Source organism: Gouania willdenowi, chromosome 10 (assembly GCF_900634775.1).
Source record: "Gouania willdenowi chromosome 10, fGouWil2.1, whole genome shotgun sequence".
Lineage (NCBI taxonomy): Eukaryota > Metazoa > Chordata > Actinopteri > Blenniiformes > Gobiesocidae > Gouania > Gouania willdenowi.
This window is the reverse complement of record NC_041053.1, coordinates 14,425,270-14,452,113: the sequence shown is the minus strand read 5'-3', so window position 1 is coordinate 14,452,113 and position 26,844 is coordinate 14,425,270. Positions and strand designations below refer to the sequence as shown.

At 39.1% G+C, this 26,844-nt stretch overlaps 2 protein-coding genes across 4 annotated transcripts; both read right to left on the bottom strand.

The window, feature by feature from the left end:
- Nucleotides 1–1,171: 1,171 nt before the first annotated feature.
- On the bottom strand, nt 1,172–12,757 carry LOC114470686 (uncharacterized). 2 transcript variants are annotated; one of them, XM_028459024.1, is made up of 6 exons: nt 12,433–12,757; nt 6,403–6,462; nt 5,603–5,734; nt 4,089–4,235; nt 3,944–4,004; nt 1,172–1,796 (listed from the first exon to the last, which is right to left on the bottom strand). In XM_028459024.1, exons 1-6 carry the CDS (start codon nt 12,595–12,597, stop codon nt 1,672–1,674), a joined length of 690 nt encoding a protein of 229 aa, XP_028314825.1. In that variant the 5' UTR covers nt 12,598–12,757; the 3' UTR covers nt 1,172–1,671. The 2 variants fall into 2 exon arrangements, with proteins under 2 accessions (XP_028314825.1, XP_028314824.1); XM_028459023.1 differs by having other exon boundaries at nt 1,172–1,799; nt 12,433–12,752.
- Nucleotides 12,758–13,735: 978 nt separating this feature from the next.
- On the bottom strand, nt 13,736–26,219 carry setd7 (SET domain containing 7, histone lysine methyltransferase). 2 transcript variants are annotated; one of them, XM_028459016.1, is made up of 8 exons: nt 26,085–26,219; nt 22,871–23,000; nt 19,909–20,110; nt 18,840–19,029; nt 16,007–16,088; nt 15,813–15,930; nt 14,218–14,375; nt 13,736–14,124 (listed from the first exon to the last, which is right to left on the bottom strand). In XM_028459016.1, the coding sequence occupies exons 1-8, from the start codon at nt 26,122–26,124 to the stop codon at nt 13,932–13,934; spliced, it is 1,113 nt and encodes a 370-aa protein (XP_028314817.1). In that variant the 5' UTR covers nt 26,125–26,219; the 3' UTR covers nt 13,736–13,931. The 2 variants fall into 2 exon arrangements, with proteins under 2 accessions (XP_028314817.1, XP_028314818.1); XM_028459017.1 differs by lacking the exons at nt 13,736–14,124; nt 15,813–15,930 and having other exon boundaries at nt 14,224–14,375.
- Between the last annotated feature and the right edge of the window lie 625 nt (nt 26,220–26,844).

Genomic DNA, 26,844 nt, shown 5'->3' with positions numbered 1-26,844 from the left:
ACAAAAAGTTTCACATACAAACACACTGCTTATGAACTAAGACATAATAATGTGTTTATACAAGAAAGGGTTAAATCTAACACTGGAAAATACAGCACTGTCAACAGAGCTATTACCAGCTGGAATAGCCTTGATGCAGAGACAAAGCAAGCTGCAAACTTGGCTAGATATAAAGAAAAAACTCGGAAGACATTTTTGCAAGAATACGAGATCAACACATCAATGAGAAAGAAGATGAACTTTTCTTTTGAACTAGAGGAACACAAACAATGTCTGGGAATGAAATCTACGGGGAAGAAGGATGACAGGAACAACGATGGAGAAGAAGAATAAAAAAAAAAAAAAAGAAGACAACACTGACTACAGATGAGAATAAATCCTACACAAAAAAAAATGAAATTGTGTTCAGAACCAAAGAATGTTTGACCAGAGAGACAAGCTCTGATGTAAATTTTCCTGTGTTCAAAATAGGGGACGGGACTCGGATAAGCAACCTGCTTCTCTCGTCTCCTTTTTCGGCATGTACAAAAAAAAAAAAAAAAAAAAAAGAAAACTTCTGTGAATGCAACCATGTCGGAAATAAACTGAATAAATAAATTTAAAAAAAAAATATATATATACAGTAGTTAAAATAAAATGCAGTATAAAAATATCTAAGGTGAGTACTTGTACTAATCCTGGCTACTCTGTATTTGTAACACACTTTAATAAACATGATCAAAAATGAATTTTAGAAAAACAAATGTCTCTGGGGTCGCTGGACATTTGTGATATTAAAATACGGTCTTGACTCAAAAAATGCTGCGAACCTCTGGTTTATTGTGAAGAAAAAAAGCTTATATCATAATGCAAGAATACTAGTATAGTTTACAAACGAAAAAAAAACAAAAGTGTACATAACAACCAACAAGATGGTTTGTACCCAGGGCCCAAAATGTGGTGCTACACCCCTGCCAATATTATGCAAAACAAACACAAAATGAAAGAAAAATGTGCTTTTGTTACTAAATTAATCTTCATATTGGTCCTAATGCTAATGATGAGAGGATATTCCTTTATTGTGGCCCTTGGATCAGAGACATCACAATTTTGTGGCCTCCATTGTGATCAAAGTTGCCCACCCATGCTGTAGTGTATGTGCGTTTGAGGCTAAAGAATGATACAAAAGACATTTCTTACATAAAGTTTAATTATTTATCTGAAGTGCGTGTTCAGAGATCAAGGAAACAATAACAGCTCGCCCATGAATCGGAATCTGATGCTATGCTGGCGCTTGATACCACTGCACACCTTCAGGAGTTTTGTGGTGCCCATGGAAACTTTTTAATTAATGTCCATAATGAACTGTGGCTAGTGGATGTTCTGCTGCTTTATGATGACTAAATATGACCTTTAAATAATAATGTAGATATAAATACACAGAGTAGATGTTCCTGTCACTTTTGATAACATTAAAGTTCCCATTTCTTTCAAAGAGATATACAAAAACATTCCTTAAAATGTTATATCTGCGACAAAGTTCACATTTTCATTGTTTCTGTTTTTTATGCATTAAAGGCACGGCTCATAAAACTTGGTAAAGTTGAATCAAAATAGTCGTTAATCTGCTTGTATCTATCTCTGTGATTCTATGCTTCAGTGATCTATGATGGCAGAGTTCTGCAGCAGCTTTCAAACAACTGTGTGAGTGTGTAGGCTCAGTTTACTGTAAGGAAGAAGATCAGATGGAGACTCGTCTTCCTCTGTCGGCTCTTTGTCAGCAGGACTTGAAGGCCAGTAGCAGATTCTCTCATCTCCTGCTACACACAAACAGGAAGCAAAATGATCAATTATCAATCAACATTTTGTGCTGTAAAGCGACTACTAAGTCTGTTTTTTACAGTATAATCTCCTCGTGTCAGTTTGTTTTTAAGAAATAAAGGCAGACATCTTCAAACTCAATTTCAGTAAATTATTAAGCGTGAGCTCAGCTATGTAGCCTACCCTGTGTTAACAAAACTATCATAAAAAAAGACATTTCATTTACAGTCCTCTATTTATCTGTTCCTTCTGTCCTTATTTATCTCTGTGTCACAGTTTGAAGGCAAATTCGTCTGCTCTGCGTTTTCCTGGGCTTCTACATTTTCTCTCCATGTTGTTTTTTTTTTTTTTACTTTTCTCTTTTGATTGATTAAATTTGACTACAAACATGAACACAACAGCAGTGTACCTACCACAATAGAAACAAAATGACTCAAACAGAGAACAAATGGTACAAAATCCTGCTCGTAAGCCTGTACATGTTTGAAAAGGAGTAGGAGGAAGTATAAACTTACTGTAAATAATCCTACCCCTAATATCTAATATTATACATGTAATCTTCTTATAATCCACACCTATTTACATTATAAATGTACATATATATATGTACATAATTCATTGATATATATCTATTTATAAAAGCAAGGAATCACTGTCTGTCTGTGTGTCTGTTCCTCAAATATCTCAGCGGATCAGGCTCAGATTGACCTGAAACTTTAAACATGGCTGCTGCTTGGTTCAAGGCTGTGCCATGTCAGATTTGTTTGGACTGCAATGATGCCGCTCATGAATTATTTCATAAATGTGTCTGAAATGCAGCTTTGCAGAACAGCTCAATGTTGACAGGTAGTCATGGTAACTCAGGATAAGTTGAAATCTGTGCAGAATCTACAGGAATGACTGCACAAAGGGCTTTTAAAAATGACTAAAGTGGGTCTAATATCCCAAAAATAACACCCCGTAAATATTGACCAGCAGGTGTCCTCAGTGAGCAACATTTTTGTAATTAAGGTGAGTAATAATAATATTAATAGGGAAATAAATAAGACAAAGAGCCACATGTTGAGAGTCACTGACTTAATAACAGCTTCTACATGATGTTGCTGATAATGTAGTAGGCTGGTCTGGACACAAAATGCCAGGGCTGAATTTTTGTCTCAGTTCACCCCTCAAAACGCCATGTTGAAGTAACTTTCTGAATGGAGTGGAACTTGACCTGGTCTCACAATCTAAATACATAGGGGTCGTCCTTGATCCAACACTTTGCTTCAAAAGTCATGTCAAAAAAGTGGCACAGGTAGTCAAATTTAATCTTCAAAAATTTTCAGCATATTTGCTGCTGAAACATACTTGTATTCAATGATTATTTTTCATTTTGACTATTGCTTGACTAGCTGGTCTCATGCTTGCCCCACAACACTTAAAACCATAGAAAGTCTTTATAAAAACACTTGATAAAAAAAACTACTGTCATGTTCTAAAAACAAGACTATTGGATTTTCAAAATATGATCAATTTGAAAATTAACCTGTCTGATATACAAGGTTCTACACTCCCTTGCTCCTCCACCACTGAAGGACTTCATCAAAGATAATTCGTAGAGGACCACACGTGTCTCCACCAGAGGGGACTTGATAACACCCCACAGGCGGACCACCTTCGGTCAGACGGTCCTGTCTGTCTGAGTCAGGAAACTGTAGAATAGTCTTCCTCTAACACTGAGAGAATGCCCTACATATAGTTTGTTTAAAGCCCAGTTGAAAAAAAGGCTGTGGGAAAACCAAAGTTGCACACATTAGTGGGTATGTTGTATTTTATTGTAAATGTCTATTCTGTAATGTGCACACAGTGCACATTATGTAAGATAAGTGAACATGGATGAGTGGTTGTGAAGCTGAATTAATTTGTGAGTCTAATTTGATTATTGTATATTTTGATAATATATTGATAACAATGTACTTACTGTAGATGTAAATTTTATTCTGCAATGTTTTGTGACCCATGTGACCATAGCCTGTGGGACTACGGATGGAAATTAGCCTTTGGCCACAATCCAGCGCGTTTACATGCATTTATTCCATGTTTTTTCATTAACATGCACTGTCCCAATCAAATGAATACATGATCAAAGAGTCAAACATACCCTGCAAAGCGCTGCTCATCATGTCAGCGTCCCTGGGATCACACTGAGGAACCAGCATCTCCTGAAACACATCACATCACGTTTAGTTCTAGTTATGGACTCCAGCTGTGCTTCAGTGATGAGCAGCTGCAGAAACGTCTCCTACCAGCCCCGTTCTGGTGTCGTAGCAGCCACACAGAGGGAGGCTACGGCAGCCCACGGACACCAGGAGAGAGGACAGGAGCAGGCTGATGATGCAGCTCAGCAGGATGGTGGCGTTGGCTCCTTTCACCATCCGATGGAGCACAAACGTCTGCACGAGGAGACAGAATTACAGCCTTTACTGGGAGGATAAAGCACATGTAGCAAAGCCTGGGATCATTAGTGTGAAGAAAACCAAACCATCATCTGCATAAAAGGAACTCTAAGGTAGCCCACGTGGAGGAGAATATGACTAACAGGGGCGCCAATTGTAAAGTTGCGCATTCTAAAATAAACAGCAACATTTAACAACAAACAACATTTAAAGGTGCAATATGTAGAATTTTCAACTTTTAAATATGTCTTAAATATCTAAAATAAAAATTTGAGTGTTAAGAAACAAGTCCTTAGCTGTCATGCCATATGTGTCTTTTTTTTTAGACGACATAGATCTATATACATTAATAAATATTGCCGGCCCGGCCAACCTGCAGTACCTTTTTTCCACCTGTTGGGTGAGTATAAGCCTATTTACAGCAGAGCTGTCTCTGAACTAGATCATCTCTGGTAACAAACATCCATCAAACAGATAAACGGTGTGCTACCCGTGAGGTTTACAGCTAACAAACAACGACTTAAACATCTTCACTTATGAATGCGTCACACATGTAAAGCTGACGACAGCCATTGGCCCGCATGGGTCTGCCTGTAACAGAAAATATTGTCATCCGTACATTCAGTGGTCAGGACCGGATATGGTGGAAGTGTCAATTTTACTCAGTAATATGCCACCTAGTGGTGGCAGAAATTGCTTGCAAATTTCACATATTGCACCTTTAAAAAAAGTATGTGAATTTTTTTTATGTTACTTTTGACCAGATTTACTGCAATATTTGTGAAATTTGTGATATTTACTTATCCCATAAAAATGTAATGTCAATGTTAAATCTAAATGTTAAATCTAAATGTTAAATTTGCACTTCCGATAAATGTACATATTAGCTAAATATTTAGTTGCACCCATGACATTTAGATTTAAGATTTAACATTTAGATTTAATATTTAGATTTAGTATTCAACATTTAGATTTAGATGTAATATTCAACATGTAGATTTAATATTTAACATTTAGATTTAATATTTAACATTTAGATTTAAATGTAACATTTAGATTTAAATGTAACATTTAGATTTAATATTTAACATTTAGATTCAACATTTACATTTAGATTAAATATTTAACATTTGGATTTAACATTGACATATATTTACGAGAAAAGTAAATATCACAAATATTGCTGTAAATCTGGTCAAAAGTAACAAAAAAATTCACGTGTTTTATACGCAGTTTGTGGCTAAAAGCTGCAAAACGTTGCCGTTTATTTTAGCATGCACAACTTTACGATTGGCGCCCCATATTTAATGTGATGTTGGTTTGGTAAAGAACTCAGTATAACGTGTGTGTGTGTGTGTTCTCACCAATTGAGGATTGTGGTGGTGGATGAAGACCTCCTGATCTTCCTCTCCATACGTGAGAGTCAAACACGAGTATCCTGCTATGAGCACACTGGTCACACAGGACAGGATGGCAGCCCCCACCATGGCACTCACCTGACAACACACACACCACACTAATGAGACTATGATCAGAAAATACACAAAATCATAAAAATACACTAAAATATATCAAAAAATACTACATTGCAGAAAAATACAGTAAAAGACAAGATAAAAACACAGAAAATATTTCAGAAACACACAAAACTACGACAAAAACGAACAAAACAACTACCGTAATACACAACAAACAAAACAATTACAACAAACATACACAAAAGTACGTAGAAATACAAAAAAAATACAAAGGAATGACTCTGCAAACCTACAGCACTACAAACAAACAAAATGACAACAGAAATAAACAAAATTGACTCCAAAAAAAAGCAAATGACAACATACACAATTTGACTCCAAAAGACATATATTTTACAGGAAAAATACACAAAAGGACAACAGAAAAGCACAGAATGACTGAAAACAACAAACAGAGACAGAATGACAAAAAAACACTAAGTTACTCTAAAACTCTTTGATCTTTCCTGTAATAACGTTCAGATAGGTCATTATTCTAAATGCTGAATGCACATAATGTGGTCCTTTGATCAAATTAACACATTTTTGCAGCCCCCAGTGTGACATAACTTCCCACCTCTGATCTAAACATTTAAAAACACTTACTTTGACGTCAAGAAAAGCATAATGAAAAACTAGTCTCTTACAAGCACGGATTGTTTCCTTTGAGAAGCCATCAACCCCAAAACACCAGGAAAGGCCAAAACCTGAAAGTCAAACAAAGTCGTCAACACTAGTAGATAATATCAAAATCTTTGCATATGCAGAACTCGACTGTTAGCACAAATAGAACAAAATAAACTACTTTTAAATAAACCAGATGCTTTTAAATCATTAAATGGAATGAGCTTATGTTTTAGTGTTTTGATTCACTACAATAGATCATAAATTAAGATACTGATGTAAAAGTTCATGTTTATGCACATCACATATGTCCTAAAGAGCTTTTACAGGATTTTCTCTGTGTTTTCACAGTAATATTTGAACCATGTCATTTCAACAAATGGCCCATACACTTGGGTCTACAAAAAATTCAGAATTTTTTACCAATTACTGTTATGATAATGATGATGGATATATAATAAGGTATATTGAAGGAAAAACACATGAAATTTGTTCATAGTAAATATTATGTTTTTCGAAAATAAATGTTTTTCTGATGCAATGATTTTTATATTTTTTATGTTACTAGTGAAAAACAAATAAACAATAAATGATTATAAGACACAGAGGCAAGTTACAATGACCTAAAGTAAAGAGTTTTCAATATTCACGAGTGGTGAAATGACCTAAAGTTGGGATCCAAAATGAAAACGAAGAAGTCGCATAACAAAAAATTGCTTCATACCCAAAAAGAGTAACCTTTATATTATAAATTAAACCGGAGATCAGATTTTTTCTTACATTCACATATGCAGTTATGAGTCAATGAAAATAGTAAAAAAAAAATATATATATATATATATATATATATTTATTTTTTTTTTTTTTTTAGACTTCAAGAGTCTGTCACCCTAGAACCAATGTGTACAGCTTATGTTCATAGCTCAAAGCTGATCAGACTACAGGAAGCTGAGGCATATGCTAAGGTATTCTGAAAGAGTAGATGGAGCTGTATTATGATGCCAAATTTCAGTTTCCTATGTGGTGTAGTTACTGAGATATTGGAAGCTGAATATGGAAGAAAATAAGGACGTGTGAAAGTCAACACATACCCCTCTCACTAATTTGTCCATATCTTAAAAAGTATTCATCCGATTAAACAAAAATATACTATTTGTTGAAATGACATGGAATGAAACACTACTGCAGTGGTTCTCAACCTTTTTACTTGTTGTGACCCCAGTTTTATATCAGAATCATTTATTTTTTGATCATGCTTGTTCTGTGTTACAAATACAGAGTAGATATAGTTTAGGATTCAGAATACTTTATTTATGGAGTATTCTGAGCTATATATATATATATATACATACAGTATATATATATATATAGTGAAACATCTCACTCTTATTACTCATAGAACCGGGATAACGAAAGAAACCTATAGTTCTATTTCATAATATTTTATGAGATGTCTCACTATGGGATTTGGAAATTCCCGTAGTGCAGACAAGCTTACCGAGCGTCACCAGCACAGGGGGCAGGAACCTGCTTACATCAGGACAGTAAGATTGCCCGTGCCACGCACGGAGCGGATACAGCCAGCATAAAAAAGCGGACAAACGTGAGGGGCAAAGACCAGCTCGCCGCCGCACAGATGTCCTGGACAGACAGTGCCCTGAACAAGGCCCAGGATGTGGTAAGTCCCCAAGTCGAGTGTGCATGCAGACCCGTAGGTGGCTGCAGACCCTGACTTGAGTAAGCCAGAGCAATAGCCTCCACCACCCAGTGTGACAGGCATTGCTTAGAGACAGGCTTCCCCTTACGGGGGTTGGCCCAGGAAACTAACAGCTGATCGCTCCTCCTGAGGGCCCTTGTCCTGTCCATATAAGTGCGGATCGCACAAACAGGACACAACAAATGAGACTACTGCTCACCCTGTGAGGCAGAAAAGGCCAGCAGGTCAATGGGAGAGCATGAGCCCACCACCTTCGGCACAAAGGCCGGGTGGGGTCTCAGAATAATCCTTGCATCACCTGGGGAAAGCTGAGCGCATGACGGGTGAACTGAGAGCACATTGATGTCACTGACCATCTTGGCCGAAGCCAGAGCCAGTAACAAGACAGCTTTAAGGGAGGCGAACTTCAGGTCCGTCTCACTCATCGGTTCGAACAGGGGTCCCTTAAGACCCTCCAGAACCACAGCCAGATCCAATGGCGGAACCATTGATCTGAACCTGCATATCAGTGGATGGTGACTCGCCGGTTTGTCCGCAAAGCCCATGTGACAGGCGGCAATCGCCACCAAATACACCTTCACCGTAGAAAAGGATTTGCGCTTGTCAATCAGGCCCTGCAGGAATGACAGAATCACCCCAACCGAGCACTGAAAAGGAACATGGCCTTCCTGGAGACACCAATCCTTAAACACCTTCCACTTAGAGTCATAAAGAGACCTACCCTACCACTGAGATCGCTCCTTTGTGCAGCAGAAAGGCGATTTCCTCCTGTAACACGTGGGCTGAATCTCCCCGGGCCCGGGAGTGCACTATGCCAACGAAACCAGGAGGGACAGACGCAAACCACAGTCTGTAACCCTTCGATAACTTCCGTAACACCCAGGGCTGCAAGCGCCTTCCCTCTGTCTATCCTCAGGGAAAGAGAAGACAGCCAGAGAACCGGCGAGATGGCACCCTCTTCTGGAGGGCGCCCGCACAGCCGCAGGCGCCTTGCCTAGGAAGTGGCACAGCCCCCTGGCGGCAGCGGGCCGCACGCGATGGGGGAACCCATCCGCGGCGCGGTGGAGCCCTCTATCGGCGGCCGGCCGTCCGACCCCAGAGGGACTGCTCCCACAGTGGAGGAGCCCCCTGCCGGCGGGACAGCGCCATACCCAGCAGAGCAAGCATGCACTGCTTGTTCTGGGGGACAGAGTGCCCACATGAAGAGCGCCGTCTCCGTCCAGAATGGGGCCGAAGCCTTCCTTCGAGTGGAGATAACGGGTCCCGCTATCACCCTGTTAATTGTGGCAGACAACACTTTCACATTTAGGGTTGCCTCTGGCCATTGGCCCAGAGGTGTGAGCAATGAGCACATCACTCTGTTTTTGACATGTGTTTGGGTGCATGCTTGTGGACATGCAGGAGGGGGCAACAGCCAACCAGCCTGTGGAACCTGTCCATCTTTCCCAGTCATCAGAGGGCCGAGCCTTGGCAGAGGAGAGAGCGGGGCGTGAGACGCCTGTGGAAGCAGGAACAGCTGGAACTGGCGAACGAGCAACAGTCAGCTTCAGCTTCGGGGTGGGAGAGGAAAGAGGTCAGGCCGGCTTTTTCTTTCTCCGTGCCTGCGTGTGCTAGGACTCCCTCTTCTTAACTTCGCAACACTGCTACAGCAAAGATAGGGCTGAGCCAAAAATCCCCTCAGGAACGATGGAAGCATCCAGGATGTCGCATCTTTTGGTGTCTGTCAGCTTAGCAAGGTCAAGCCAGTGAGCACGCTCCTGGATTACCATATTGCCCATTTCATTTTTTTCATAGTCTGTAGTAAGCAGGCTTGAGTACAGAGGCACACATCTGTCACCGTGGACATCTCTATTATCGCAGGGTCGTGGGATGCAGCAAAATCCTCACAAAGTTCAGCCTGGTAGGCGGTGAGGAGGGAGAGGACATTCATGGCCCTGACCGAGAGGGCAGCGGCCGCATAAGTCCTACGGGACAGGTCCGACTGGAAGTGGTCTGACCTCGACAGCAGCATGGGTCTCCATGGAGACACAGCGGGCTGGCTTGGGAGCAGGTTCCACCTGTGGCCTCCTGAGCAGTCCGCGGGCCTCCATCGCCTCACAGTAGAGGATGGAGGAGACTCCAACCAGGGCCCTCCCAGTGAACAGGCGGGTCTGCCAGGGGCGAGCCACTTCCTCGAGAAGCTCGAGGAAGAAAGGGAGAGTCTGTCTCGGAGCGCCTCTGGAGAGAGGGAGCTTCTTCCCCTCGTAGCGGGACCTGGTGGTTTCCACGCCAACAGTGGGCCAGGGAATGGCCAGTTGTGCGGCAGCGCATTTGCACACTTTAACAGTCTCTAGGCTTGGAGGATGAAGGATAGGCGTGGAACCCTCCATGAGGCAGCGAAGGAGGCAGGCAGTCCACCGCGGGCCGGAGTGACAAACACTTCGTCCCCTTCGCCCATCCTAGAGAGAGGTGCGTCGAGGACATCCTCAGAGGGGGAGATATCTGCCAGGTTCAGCTGAGAGCCCCAGCTGGAACCGTGAACAGCAGCAGTTTCCATGGGGACCATCTGCACTACGTCCACCGCGACCGTGTTGTGTGTGGAATAAGAGGGGCCTTGCTCGGGTCTCAGAAGCGGCGCCAGTCTCCTGTGGAGGCACTGGGCGCTGAACACGGCAGGAGGCCGGGGATTCGATGGCCATCCGGGCGTGCTTGACACATAGACACCCGGAGCAGGTCTCGTGTCAGTCCTTGCTGGATATTTTTCCACCGCATGGACAAAGATGAGCCATGACGCATCCCGTTCCCACGGTTAGAGGAGCCTCGTCTTCCATGGCTGCTGATGCAGGCAGGAGAGCAGGTGGTTTAGCTAACGCTACCACGTGGAGGCTAGCACAGGTGCTAGCAGGGATGCAGGACAGCGTGTTCCGGAGCATCCAAGACGTCGGGGACAGCATCACTTCTGAACAATAGCTGCTTCGCTGGAATTCCTCAGCTCGTACACTGTGGTATGGGAGCTGGGTCCGGGCCAGACACCGTGCTGTGGGCCCAGGAGGGAGACCAACGTGCGCAGGAGCCCAAACAAAACAAGCATCAGCATGGGCAGATAAGGGCAGGAAGGGAGCAGAGAAAAAGTGACAGCCTTCCTTGAGAGCAAGAAGAAAAGTAGCCAGGATTAGTGCACTAAGTGACTATATGCACCAGGTCAGATATTGTCACACTGCATTTTATTTTGAAGTACATTTATATTTGAGAAAGTATAAAATACAGTCATTTAAGATTGTGTTTTAATTTGTTAAAGAATAATAATTCCAAAACTCCACAAAGTTGAAAAACCCTGCACAACTGAGTCATTTATGTTGATGATCACAGAACAATGAGGAGCAGGTCAACCTTTTCCACTGTGGTGACTCAATTGAATTAATCACAAAGTCTACTAAAACTTCAGATAATATTGCTTCTGGAATAGTAGCGGGCCCCAGGTAGCCCACATGGACCATGTGAGGTGGCCTCAGGCCAGTTGGAACAGCAGCACTAATCACCAGTTAAATCTCCATATAAAAGATATGATTTACCAGGATTCAAACTCACAACATTAAGTCAGATGACAGATGTAGTCAGAGCCTTAGTAGAGTTAAATACTGCAAAACTTGATACATTTTTGTGTTAAATTAACTATCCTTAAATGTTTATTTTAACTGAAGCATTGAGACAAATGTGTTCAAGTATTGCAGATAGGATTTCATTAAATTCCTTAACACCTGATAGAACTGAATTAGATTCACCTTCAGCTTTATATCTGATTTTTCTGTATTTTCAACCTTGTACATATATATCTTTATTACTTTTTAAATTATTATACTTTTATTTTCTTTGATACAAATTTTGTTGGTTTTTCTTTATGGCATTCAGTGTGGACAGCAAAGTCAGAATTACGTTCACATGATAATAAACACTTTGAATTGGGAAAAACAATTAAAGATGCTGCAGATTTGGTGTTTAGATTGTGATGGGGGTTTTTTCTAAAAAAAAAAAATGAAATGAATTTTTAAAAAAAAGTCATTAGTGGTTAAGAGTAGTTAGTGGCTAGTAAAATACTAATATGATGATTCCCAATTAAATGTTTCAGAAGTGTTTTTTTTTTTTTTTAAATGAAACAACAATATAATTTGAAGAGAAATAAGTATTTCCTAACTTTTAAAGTAGATGCAAAGTTTTCATTATTTGTTCCCTCTAATTAAAGTGAAACAGAAAAATTGTAGTAATAATACTATATTTTAATAGACAGTCTTAGATCCATCTCTGAGCTTTGCTGGCCCTCACCCTTCCTGTGTTTGACCATAAACCCAGAGCCTCTCACCAGTCCTCCCCACAGCGGTGTCCTGGTGCTGCTCAGCGGGCTGTTGAGGCGGAACGCGGCGTCCATGAGTCCACAGACCGCACAGAGACCCGCACAGGCCACCTGGAGGACCCCCAGGACCAACACGGACCTCTGGTTGAAGATAAAGTAGCGGTGTCGGTCCATGACGCTGAAGTCCACCTCCGGGTCACTGACATGTTCCTCCTGTAGCTGTAAAACAGTAATGATTCACCTGGTGGAAGGTTGCCAAATATACGCGGAGATTCCCCGTATAGATTCTACGGAGGAGTGTTAGGGCCACTAATATTAACAAACATGTTATCATTAATGCTCTGATAAAAAAAAAAAAAAGCAAGAATTCTGACGGTAATTAAAAAAATTCTGACCTTTTTCTCTCAGAATTCTGACTTTACTCAGAATAAATTCTGACTTTACTCAGAATATGATTAATCATTTTATCTGATATGGACAACACAATTACATTAGTTACCCAGATGTATTGTGTGCGTGTATTAGCACATGTGCTAGTTTACAACACTTGTCCACGACTTTAAACTCAGAATAATGACTTTTTTCATCAGAATTCTGACTTTAAACTCGAAATTCTGACTTTTTTCCTTTAGAATTGACTTTTTCCCTCAAAATTATGCCTTTTTTCCTCAAAATTATGACTTTAATCACAAAATTATGATTTTAAACCAAGAATTGTGAAATTTTCCCATATAATTCTGACTTTAAACTCAGAGTTCTGAAAACGCTAACTTATTTGGTAAGTGTTAAAATGTTACTTTTAGTCATGTTTGTAAAAAAAAATGAGATGAGTTATATTTTCAGTGCTTGATTACAATATCTGGACATTTTTCTCAGAATTCTGACTTTAACATTTAGAATTCTGACAAAAAAAACTTATTTGGTAAGTGTTAAAATCAGGATTAAAGAGAAGATATGCTCGCTCCTCAACTTTATATTAAACTGGAATGTCAAACCAAAGAAAACTAGTCCATGACCCAAGTCACCGTTGAATCAGGAGCCATATCCATTTTTTTTTTTTACTGACATCAAACAAAAGATTAAGTGTGAGCTGATCCTCTACCTTTAGAACAGATAATTGGAGTAGAAAAAGGACAATGCTTTTCATCTACAGTCAAGTGGATAATGCTAATGCTACAAACATGCTCTTTTATATGCATTAATTTCACCTAACCCTAATGGGTATGTAAGGTTAGCTGAATAAGTTAACAGATGTATTTTTTGACAGAATGTGGTGAAGGCCGCCCGGACACAAACTACTACAAAACAAAGATAAAATTGTTGAAATACTGGATAGAAACTAAAACAACACTTTATTTCCATAAGTTAGACACAGATGCAAACATTTGAGTGTAGATTTAATAGCGCAAAGCCCCTCACACCAGAGGGCGCTATCCTCTGTAGTTGTGCCTAAAGAGGACCTTGAGATTAGCGGAGAGCAGCTGCTAACAGTTCATAGTTCTACTCCGTCACTGGTCGACTGCAGCCATCTGGCTCTTCTGGAACTCTTGGAGCTCCTGCTTGTACCACTCAGGAGCTTCTGGGCCGTTGGATTCCTTAGCTTCATGATTGTAACCGTAGGCAACAGTTAGCTCCTCCCCTTTCTGCACAGCACGCAGGGTTCGAACACACTTGATTGGCCCAAAGCGAGGATGAACGAAGCTGAGCCAGTCAAAGATAAAATATTAAGTTAAACAAGATGAGGACTGGTTTTGTTTGACTGAATGAGGACTTCATTCACTCGCTCATACTTACGGGTCATATTTGCAGTTGGGAGTGAACGAGTGGTTGGCTTTGTGACCAAGAGAGGCACAGTATCTGTCCAGCTGATCGAATGGCTGTGGTACATCAATGACCGTGTCTTCATTTAAGGAGATTGTGTTTCCATTTAAAGCCCAGTCTCTGCTATCAACCTGTGAAGTCCACCAGCACACAGCTAGCTTAGCATCTTCCTACTGGGTCATTTCAAAAAATGGCACACGCACTTCAGTCAAAAAAAAAAATCAACATTTTTACCACTGGTTTTGTGATTATTCAATAGGCACACTGCACATTTTTAGTTTGATAGGATCAACACTTTTTGAGATATGAACATTTTATTGAGAGGGGAATGTGTTGATTTTTGCACATCCTTATTTTTCTTCCATTTTCAGTTTCTAATATCTCAGGAACTTAACCACATAGGAAATTTAAATTTTGTATAGTAATTCAGCTCCACCTACTCTCTCAGAATAAACAAAAATAACTGCTATAAATACTATCTGGTGGACATGCCAGCCCCTCAAAATTAAAACAAAAGTTTGTTGTGTTGGAAGCTGGATCATGTTTGGGCCTTCAGTAAACACCTTACATGTCTCATCTCCCTGTATTTTGATCAGCTTTGAGCTATGTACATAGACTATTCACATCGCTAATGATTAGTCACATATATACATTGGTTCTTGGGTGACAGTCTCTGGAAATCTGAACAAATACTTTATTTATTTATTTATTTTTTACTATTTTTATTGGCCCATAACTACATGTGGGAATGTAAGAAAAAAAATCTGATCTATGTTTTAATTTATAGCATAAAGGTTGCTCTTTCTTGGGATATAAAACTATTTTCTTCATGTCATTTTTATTTTGAACCCCAACTTTTGGGATATTTCACCACTCGCGAATATTGAAAATCCTTTGCATGAGGTCATTGTAGCTTGCCTCTGTGTCTTATAATCATTTACTGTTCATTATTTTTTCACTAGTAACATAAAAAATATAAAAACCATTGCCTTAGAAAAACATTTATTTTTAAAAACATGAACAAATTTCTCATGTTCAACAATTTCAGAACATTATGAGACAGAAGTGCGTCTGATGTCCTGAAAATTTTGTAAACAATATCCGGGTATTCCTCACATACTATCTAATGTGAAGGCACTATATAATTTTTTTTTTTTTTACGTCAGACGTAGTATGAATAGTATGTTAGTATGAGCCATGGTTTGTGTAGAAACGACTAAACAGAGAGCCAACATGGCCGTCCACGCTGCACTGAACTGAAGTTCACAGGTTGGCCAATGGACGCCATGAGGAGCCATGTGGGGCAGCCAATAGAATCGCTCTGAATCTGACAGCAATCAGGGATGTCAATAAGATACTGTATATTTTAATCATTCTGGCTATTGAGCGTTCATATTTAAATTAAGACAATACTGTGTTATTTCATGAGGATTTCTATAAAACAAAAATGACAGCCTTTGGTTGCTAAAGTAATGAAAGCAACACGCACGCACGCACGCACACGCACACACACACACACCTCTTGTATTACTGAGGCTAAGGTTGGAGCAGGCTTCTGTAAGTCATACCTCAGAGTGGGTGATGCGGACTCCGTTATAAAATGCCATCACTGTGTCAGGCTCTACATCAACCTTGGCGAATAAACCTTGTCCTGCTCCTTTAATCTTGGAATTTGCCACAAACACCCTGATACACACAATGACATCAGGAACACTGGGATTCTTCAGAGTTCAGTGGCGACTTTGATATCAGGCTAACCTACCTGAGGCTTTCATAAGGATCTGGCAGCAGAGCATGGGTGGCAATGCAGGAGGAGGTGGACTTATCATACGAGTACTTGGGACCTGGGAAGGAGACGTGTCATCATTGGGCAGTTGTGTTTAAATATGATAAAATACACAGCTATCACTACCAAAGTAGATGTATGATGTGTCATCCAAGAATATTTTGTGATGTATCAGGTATGAAACAATGTTCCCCCATTGATCCACTGATGTTTTCGTCAACAAAGACAATGACAAAATTATTTCGTTGACATTTTTTTTTCATGACGGTAATGAGACAGTGACGAGCTAAACATGGCTTTTCAAGATTTGTTTATTTTGTTTATTTTTAAAATATTTAAACTATAAATATATTTTTTATTTTCTTATATGTTTTTTAAAGATATTTTTAAATGTTAAGATTTTTTTTTAGATTTTATTTAAGAGGGTTTTTTTGTTTTTTTTTTAACTTATTTAAGATTTTATTTTATTTTGAATGGGACAATGTGTATTAAGAAACATTTCCATGTAAATACATGGGATTTGTAGCCAGGAGGCTAATTTCCTTCCCATGTCCTATTAGCACAGGTTGGCGTTAACATAAAACAAACATCAATAATGAATAAAACACAGAGCATTATAAAAAGACAGGTAGCATACAATAGCCGTGAACAATCTATGTGACATCCAGTGCAGAGATAAAAGATAGACCTAGACCTAGAATTTGAGGACCATGATAATTTTACATCGTGGATTGTAAAGTGCTAGTGTGGTAATTAAAGTGCCATAATGCTAAAGTGCTAAAGTGCACGGTACTAGCTGCCTGAAGGCTCGAGTCCTTGTTATATTGCAAATTGCCAGAATATTGTGCAGGAATATGAAGAGTATATTACATTGCATATTTTCCATACTTTATGACTAAAACATGACGATATATGGGTGAGTTTTCATTGACACAACAAGATTGGACCAAAATGTTAGTGGGTGTGGCCTGTCAGACGTTCAACACACATGACATTTCTTCCCATCATGCATGAAATCTGTCACAAGCTAAAAAAAAAATATCAGCAATGCTGCTGCATCCTATCCTTGTTTGGTCACGCCCACTGCGGACACTAGTCACGCACACACAAACTGCTCGCTCTCACACACTCTTATTACATGAATAAACTTTCAATACAACCTGTAAAAATTCATTCCAATTTCATACATTTATTGACAGAAATAAAACCTTTTTGAGTTTTCACCGACTAACAATATCAAATTTTGAAACAACTAAAACGTGAATAAAACGTGTGACATGAACTTTGTCCCCTACTGATCTTTTTACTGGTAGGTCATACAGCTCCGATCCAATTAAATAAAATATGCCCCGTGAAACACGGTGAAAATTGCTTGAGAACTGAGCGATTTATGACAACTTTAATTGTGTAATGCACTGTAGGAGCGATTGCCAGCATTCCAAGATGGCCGGCCCATGATGCAGTGCGAGCGGAATGTAAAATCGTCCTGGGACCGGCTTCAAGCTAAAAATCAATATCCCCTTTTCAAAATAAAACCATCACTTCTTGTCTTCCATTAGTTTTTTTTTAACACTTTTGTAAACAGGGCTCTTGTTTTAAAAGTTAAACAGAAGTTTTGTCAGTAGCACAATGGAGGGCAATATGAAATCTCCAATATGTTGCAATGAAATGTGTATATGTAAGTTTTATGCATCAAATGACCAGATGTTGATATTGTACTTGGTCATTTTCTCACTTCAAACGTTTTCAGAACTTTCAAAGGTGGAGAATCAACAGAGATATTTAGCCTCAGTGTGCTTCAGGTTTTTGTCGTAAGTTCCAAATGCATCTTGGGAAACTTGGAAATATACTTCAGTGGGAACACTCGTCATCCTAATCATACTTGTATGATTATATGAGTATATAGTAGACAGTAGGGATTAGGGATGTAATGATTCACTCAACTCCCGATACGATTCGATTCACGATACGATTCTCTCACGATTTATTTTACAAAATGGGACTGTAGAAAAATGATGACTGAAAAATATTCCAATAAAAAACTATAATGTTTTCCCTTTATTTTTCATTGTCAAGAGAATCCCTTGATAAACTATTCAAAACAATGCATTTGAACTAAAAATAAATCTTGAATGAAATAAATAAAAAAATAATACAAATGAAGAAGAAGACTATTAATTTAAATTCTGGCTCTATAGTAAACAATGCATAATAGTTCTTTTTCTTTTTAAAAGTGCAACTGAAAATGTACAAATGGACTTTAAAAAAAAAAAGTAATTTTACTGTATTTAGGGCAGATATTTCTTTGAATCAGCAGAGGGCGCTGGTAACCCAGTGGTCGGTTGGCATGCAGATATCTTGCAGTGAAGAAGAGATGCTATGCTAGCAGACAGAGCTAATACAAAAACGTGACTTTTACAGATATTCACGTAATATTACAGATATTCTTTTGGTGCTAAAGGGGGAAGGAATCATTTATGAACATGTTTAAGAGTATAAGGCGGCCAGAAAGAAAGCAGTAGCAGATTCCGCCCACCGCCAACACTTCTGGATAGTGCCCTCTGCTGTTTAAAAAAAGTTTTCAATTTTCACAGCATCGATGTAAACCGTGATACCTATGAATCGATTTTTAACTGCCTTACGATTAATCGTTACATCCCTAGTAGACAGTATATACTCATTGTGTTTGTGGTGCATAGTACGTTATTGTGACATTTCCAACAAAGCCAAAGACTAAAACTATGATGGCTTCTATAAACTACAGCACTTTAACCCAGTCAAAAACACGGTGGTTTGGTTGATATCTTACTGTTGTGTGAAGTTTTGAAGCGAGGCTTCTCGTCCTGGCCAAAGACAATTTGTGCGACTTCAGCCTGGATGAGCTCAGCGTCTACAAAGCTCCCATACAGACCTGTGAAGTTGTCGGGATAAATATAAGCCAAGGAGTTACCGGTCATCTCTCCATCTTTGTTCACCGCACCAAACACACAGCCTCCATCCTTCAACCAAAGAATAGCACAACACACTGTGTGAGTCAGGGTAGGGATCAATTACATTTTTCAGTTACAATTACATTTTCAATGACCCATGTTCAATTACAATTCTATTATGATTATAGTGAGCAGCATTTTTTCCAACCACAATTAAAATACAATCATTTTTTATTCTCAGAAAGTCAATTACAACTACATTCTCAATTACCAAAATTCAATTAAAATTTATTACAATTACTGAGCCTGAAATAAATAACCTAATAAAAGTTCACTTTTGTCCTGTGTTAGCTTTCTGTTAGCATATCTTATGATAACGGGTCAATTTTAAAATCAGCTATAAAATACACTAAAAAATATTACCTATAATCTAATTTGTTTCTTATTTATAGGTTACCTTGTTAGGCTTCCTAATCCATGAAAATATTGGTATTAATATTTTTGGTGTGGGTGTCTGAGCCTTTTTTGTGTCAGTATACCCCTAAATTTACATTTTTTTTTAAATGGTAAAATGATCCTCAAGAGAACTGACCAGTAAACTTGATAGGAAACATATTTTAATTATTACATAATGGCCCTAGATCTGTAACATGGTTACCCAGTTTTGTGTTTTATCAAATAATTTAATTGACAGTTTTTGTAGAATGTCCAGGCCAATTACAATGTCAATTATCTGAGCTCAATTACAATTTAACTACAATTACGACTCCAACATATTTGTTCAATTACAATTTAAATTATAAGCATGCAATAATTGTATTTAATCATCAATTATGTAATTACAAATATAAACGACCCCAACCCAACTATAATTCTGCCATAATTGTAATTAATGATCAATTATGCACTGGACTGAGCTAACAACACAGTGACAGTGAGTGGACTCACAGGGTTGTAGAGCCAACACTCTCCACAGCGGACGTTGTCTTTGTGCTGGCCCTTGAACACCATGTGACCCTCTGCATCGAACTCGTGCGCCGGACCATTGAGTTCACCATCTACATACGTTCCTTTGAGCACAGCCCCGTCTTCATACGTGTACACACCGTGACCCTGCAGAGCATCGTCTACATAGAAACCCTCCAGAGTACTGTGGAGGGTGGGGGAGATGGACATTATTTTCATTTCACCTGGCTTCACAAGGAAAAACATCTGCACGCAACAATTCTGTAGCTTCATTAGAAACCATTTGAACTCTGGTTTTACAAACCCACGCCAGGGTTGGGGTCAATTGTATTTCTTATTTACATGCATTTTTTCTGTATTACAAATAAAATTGCAATTATTCTTTTTCCCTTGAAAGTCAATTACAATTACAATCTCAATTACTGAAGTTCAAATTACAGTTAATCACAATTACTGAGCCTTTAAAAAATAACCCCATAAATCTTAACCTTCCTCTTATGTTAGCATCTCTTAGGATAACAAGTCAGTTTTGACCCATGTCTTAAATCAGCTATAAAATACCATAAAAATAATGTCTTTCATGTCTCACTATGGGATGCAACCTCTGTCTGCATTCCTCAGAAGCTGGCCTTTCTGTGCCCCACCGTAGTGGTTGAAATCACCAGGTCCCGCTACGAAGGGAAGAAGCTCTCCTTTTCTAAGGACGCTGCGAGACAAATTCTTCCCGTCTTTCTTGAGCTGCTCGTGGAAGTAGCTTGTACCTGGAAGGACCGTCCGTTCACCGGGAAGACCCCATGTCAGGTGTGTCATCCCTTGACTGTGAGGCAATGGAGAGCCTAGGACTGATTTGTATGCCACCGGTGGAGCCTCTCGTTGCGGCTCACCTGCTCCCGCGACAGCCCGCTGTCCCCCCTCGGAGACCCGTGTTACCGTCCAGAGCGAATTGTCTCCAGTCGGACCTGTCTGCTAAGACATATGCGGCCGCTGTCTTCTCAGTCAGGGCGCTGAAGGTCCTCTCTCTCCTCACTGCCTATCAGGCTGAACTCTGTGAGGATGGAGGAAATATCCACGGTTGCCGACGTGTGTCTCCGCACCCAACGCTGCTCCGTGCAGGCTATGGAAGAGGTGATGAGCAACATGGTTGTTCAGGAGTGAGCCCGTTGGCTCAACCTTGTTAAATTGTTTACGCCACTTTTGGGCTCTCCTGTCGCTTACGGTCTGCCTCCGAGAGAGGGCGTCATTGCTCCGTGTATGGCTCCTCTTTGGGTGCACCAGAGCACTTGACATCTCTCTCCCTGAAGATAGAGAGATAAGCGCTCGCGGCTCCGCCTTGCGTGTTACGGACGATATCGAAGGGTTACACGATGCATATTGCATCTGTTCCTCCTCGTTTTGCCAGCGTGAATCACTCTCGGGCCCAGGTAGTCGGCCCATGTGTTACAGGAGGAGATCACATCCCTGCTGCGCAAGGGAGTGATCTCTGTGGTCCCTTCCGCTCGGCCTCGGGAGGGGATCTACTCCAGGTACTTAAATAAAAAAATGTAAAAATTTTTTTTTTCCTGGGTCTGTCCCTGCGCTCAGTGCCTTTCACCACGCGTCTTTTACTGGAGTGGGTGAAGACGTTCGGGACGTGTCTCAATTTGTTTAGGACAGGAAAATCTGTTCAATTCAGATTGTGTCTTTGTTTACTCAGGTTGACGGCTTCGGTCTCCCTCGTGATCCGCCTTCAATAAGAATTATAATTGACCCCAATCCTAACCCACGGCATACTGTGCACGTCCAGTTTAATTTGTTTTGACTATATAGTGTATTCATTATTTTGGTCAGCTGGTAAGATTAGAACCAATTTATTGAGATAGTTAACACATAAAACAGATCAGATTGGTTTTTAAATACATGAAACAACATTATGGCACTGTTCAAGGTTAGTAATGTTATTGATGTGCAAAATAAAGATTGTGCCTGGGGGTCAGCAGCAAACTATGGATATGAATAAATAAAAATATTAGGGGTGTCCCAATCCGATATTGATATCGGTCTGAAATAAGCCAGAAAACGAATATCAGATTTTATCGGACTGCATCTAAAATCTCCGATATAAGCTCTACGATAAGTTTTTGTAGTTTTTGTCCCTGCTCTCAGTTGTTCCCACCATATACTGACAGTAAAAAATAACTGAAGTGAACTTGAATTCAATCAATCAATCTTTTATTTGTATAGCGCCAAATCATAACCAATGGTATCTCAAAACACTTTACAGTAGAGCAGTCTTAAGGACGGACTCTTCATTTTATGGATACACAAACATGCATATATATGTATATACACATACATATGTATCCCACACCCAACATGAACATGAATTGTTGACTATTGTTCTCTGTTTGAGTAACATCACTTGATCAAGCCTTTTCAAATACTCCACAATACAAATGAAGTAATAAAAGTATCTATGATTCATGCTAATATCGTATCGGATCAATATCAATATCGGCCAATACTCAACGCTGCGATATCATATCGTATCGAAAGTGAAAAAGTTGTATCGGAACATCCCTACAAAATATGTTGACATTTTTTAAAGGACCAAAGCCATAGCACGGACTTTCTTAATAAAGTATTTATCCATCTATCTATCAAAAACATGCTGAAAAGAAACATGGAATACAAGTTCCTTCACAATTTTTTACGTTTGTCAATCACGGTGAATTTCTTGATTTTGGAAGGAAACTATGTTTTCCACATAGAATGTGGATCAAAGATATAATATTAAAAGGGAGAGCAGGTTAGGACTGGCCTCAGAGCAATAAAGCTTAGGGAGTATGTGACGTGTGCAGTGTGAAAGTTATCTAAGGGTCTGATTTCCTCCAACAACACTAAATCAACTGCTTTACTGTCCTTTCTAAATATTTTGTGAAGAACAAAAATGCTGCCTGCTTAATACCTGCCATCAAAGAAGAAGAACTTTCCCTTCCCGTTCTTCTCTCCGTGAATGAAGTGTCCTTCAAAGCGATCGCTGGAGGAGAAGGTCACTGTGCAGAAACCATGAGGTTGACCGTCATCATCCAATGGACCTACACACACACACACACACACACACACACACACACACACACAAAACAATACACATTAAGAAGTGTCTATAATTCCGGACCCGAACCTCAGACAAACCTGGCTATAGTTCCGGCACTATTTAGGACCTTTTCTACATAAGCATAATGTGCCTCCACTGTTTTAGGATGGCTTAGTGGTCTAAGGCGCTAAACTCAGGGATTCTTCCTTCCGTTGGTGTGGGTTCGAATCCTAACATTTTAGGGTATTTCGTGGGTTAGGATTAGGGATAGGGCTAGGGTTAACATAAAACTGACAGAACTATAGCTAGAAGGACATGGGTCCAGCAGTGCCGGAACTACCAACACCAGGAAGTGCCAGAACTACCAACAACAGGAAGTGCCGGAACTATAGGATTAACTGGGTTCCGGGTCCGGACCAATAGCAACAGCCTACATATTGTTTAAATGTAACACAAAGCTTCACAAATAACATATGAACCGTGCACACATACTGTAAGCCGACACACTACATCCACAGACGCGTCGCACACCCTATGTCCACAAAGGGATGAGGCCCCACCCCAATTCTAAGAATGGGAAAGTTCCCACCAATGAGAAGACATGCACACACACACAAATTCATTATTTACTGTGAATACAACTTACCTGAGGGGTATTCCATAAAGGAGGGTTAACAAACTCTGAGTCTATCCATAAACTCTGGGTCAACATACCCCGCGATGGGAAACTCTGGGTATCGGATTCCATTAAAGCTGGTATGAAGTGGGTTAATCAACCCTGAGTATGTTAACCTTGGGTTACTTACGTGCACGCGCGCAATAAAAAGCCATCATCAATGGATCAGAGAATACTCAAACTGCCATGACAACCAAACGGAAGATAGTGATATATTCACCCTAATGGGTGAAATAAGCCATTGTTTGATGAATATGAGCCTGTTCTAAAGGTGCGTTCAGTCTTCAGTGACTATAGTGGCTTAAATCACCCGTAATTAGTCACACTTTTTGGTCAATTCATCACTTTATTGCTTCAGTGACGTGACGAGCGGTGAATAATATGAATAAAGTGTGTCTGAGGAGACGTGTCAGCAGCATAAGATGACTTCATAGAGAGCCCTCCTGTTACACTGGATATAAAGACAGTGGCTACTGCTTCATATCACATCATTTATATTGATTCTTAATGTAATATTGTCGCCAGAGTCATCTCAACGTCTCAATGTCATGAAAAAAACACTGAAGCGGGACGCGAACCCACGACCCATCGCTTCCAAGAGCAGTTCACACTTCACTGCACCATCATACCTTCAAAGATGTATGATCTACAGACTTAACTGTATAACAATATAAAACAACAATCGAGACATAAAAGTTTATTTATTTAAATGATCATCTCCTCCTTTATATTATCCACAGGTTTTTATTCAGAGAACTTTACTACAGACGTCAGTAGATGTTTTAATGCAGATCAACCTCTCAGTGACTTTCACTTAATGATCTACATCTACAATGTTAGAAAGAAAATTACCGTTATCACAAAAAAAAAAAAAAAAGACGTAAAGCAACACAACATTAGTAATGATGTGAACACGTCTGTGGTGTGTGATGTTACTAATGTGTTTCAGAGAAAAGTGTTAAAGTTTATTAAAGTGTTAAGAAACGGTGTTCAGGTGGGCGGAGCCAGGTAGAAACCCAGGGTTTCTTTGATAAAACCTGCCAGCGACCAGGTTTAGTTCACGGACAATGTTGCCCGGGTAACATACTCAGAGAAGAACATACCTCGCTTTTTGGAATGGGATACTGAGTTTCCCTCATTTGAGCCTGAACATACTCAGAGTTTGAACATAACACGCTTTATGGAATACCCCTCTGCAGACATAATGGTTTCCTACTTTGAGTTTAAAACACTCACAAAGACCAGAGATTGGCAGAAATGTAAAAAATAAAATAAATTAAAAAATAAACTCTGTTTGCTCATGTCCTGTGCTGAAATGTGAATAAAAGAGTTACAAACAATAAACTGTCAGTCACAACTCACATAAACACTGTAGTGTTTGATCATCAGCAGAAAACTCAGACTGACACAATATAGAAGGATACTATAGGAACATTCTAAAAAACAGTTATCATTACTAATTAGGGATCCTTTTTGCTGTCAGACTTGGTATATGTATAATACGGGAGTGTTAAAACTGAAAAAAAGAGATGTAACAACTTTTGTTCGAGTAGTGATTAAATTTTTTTTTAAAAGTAGCGTTTTGCAGTAAATTCCCTTTACTTATATTATCTAAACCAGGGTTTTTTTTCAACCACTGTATTGGGGTTTCACCTAAATGGTCTAAAAAACATTCATCAAATAATGAAAATGAACGAAACTCAGTTCTCATTGTTTATGTAAAACTAGATTCAGTTCATTCTTGAATGTCACATCCATCATATAAAAGCATTTGGATCAAATCTGACACTTAACATTTAACAATACATAACTAAATTGAATTATATAATTATCATATTATATGTTTATATATATATATATATATATATATATACACAAAAATCTACAAATATGATAAAAATTGATAATTGCAGTTGTAGATTTTTGTGTTGTTCATTTGACTCCCATCAAAAACTCTTGCAAGAATGACGGCAGAATGTTAATTGTACTTTTTATTAGAAAGAAGAAATGTGAAAGATCATAACCTTTTATATTTGTGTTTCTTTGTTTCCTATTAAAGACACTTTGATGAGAAAGAGTGTATATTGTTAATATATTCTACGAAGTTGAATTTTATTTTTTAATAATTTTTGGTTAGGGGTGTGCCTAGGGTTTTTATTTATTTATTTTTTCAATGAAAAGATCATTGGCTCAAAAAAAAAAAGAAAAAGAAAAAGAAGAGCGTGCTAACACCTGTCCTTAGCCTCGGACTCTTGAACAAAATAAAGTCCCCGGCTTGGGAAGTTGCTGGGCCGGGTGTAAATACACTGACATGGGCTGATTTGATGAAGAAAAGCCACCGCAGAATTTAAAATGTAGTTTCGAATTAGTGGTTGTCGTGTAGCAAGTTAGCACAGATATGTCACACACCTTCAACAATTTCTTCCACTGAGTCTTCCTCGCTGTCCATGTTGCAGTGAGCTGCTGAAATAGCACTTCCGCTTGGTTTCTTCTTCTTCGTCTTATTTCCTGTAGCATTACAACGGTTAGCATCTAGCTTTTGGTGCATTAGCACCCCCTTCTGGTCAGGAGTGTGGATCAAGTGTTGGACTTTTAACCAAAATTAACTGACTTCTATGAAACAAACATACTGCAGTCCTTATCAAATAAATGTAGTCACCTTCTCTAGCATCATTCCTTTGGGAAAAGAACATTAGGCAATGGGGTGCCGTTTGTAAAGTTGCACTTGCTAAAATAAATAGTAACTTCTTGCAACATTTAGCAACAAACCACGTTTAAAAAACACATGGGGATTACTTTTGACCACATTTACAGCAATATTTACAAAATGTGATTTCCTCGCAAAAATATAATGTAATCTACATGTCAAATATTAAATCTAAATCTACATTTTAAATATGAATCAACATGTTAAATATTGAATCTAAATGTTAAATACTATATCTAAATCTAAATATTGAATCTAAATGTCAAATCTGAAGCTAAATTTTCCATATAAATCTAAATGTTAAATTTAAATTTTAAAAGTTAAATCTAAATGTTAAATTTAAATCTAAATGTAAACATTTGACATTTAGATTCAATATTTAACATGTAGATTCGATATTTAACATTTAGATTTAGATTTAACATTTATAATTAACATTAACATCATACACACACACACAGA

Excerpts from the sequence above, each read along its gene's own strand:
- setd7 (XM_028459016.1), bottom strand. The coding sequence starts at position 26,124 with ATGGACAGCGAGGAAGACTCAGTGGAAGAAATTGTTGAAG. Across the intron at positions 16,089-18,839 it reads CTTCAAAACTTCACACAACA|GTCCCAAGTACTCGTATGAT; the intron begins GTAAGATATCAA and ends TCTCCTTCCCAG. Across the intron at positions 15,931-16,006 it reads GATCCTTATGAAAGCCTCAG|GGTGTTTGTGGCAAATTCCA; the intron begins GTAGGTTAGCCT and ends TGTGTGTATCAG.
- LOC114470686 (XM_028459023.1), bottom strand. The coding sequence starts at position 12,597 with ATGGACCGACACCGCTACTTTATCTTCAACCAGAGGTCCGTGTTGGTC. Across the intron at positions 5,735-6,402 it reads AAAGGAAACAATCCGTGCTT|GTGAGTGCCATGGTGGGGGC; the intron begins GTAAGAGACTAG and ends GTGTGTTGTCAG. Across the intron at positions 4,005-4,088 it reads ACGACACCAGAACGGGGCTG|GAGATGCTGGTTCCTCAGTG; the intron begins GTAGGAGACGTT and ends GATGTGTTTCAG.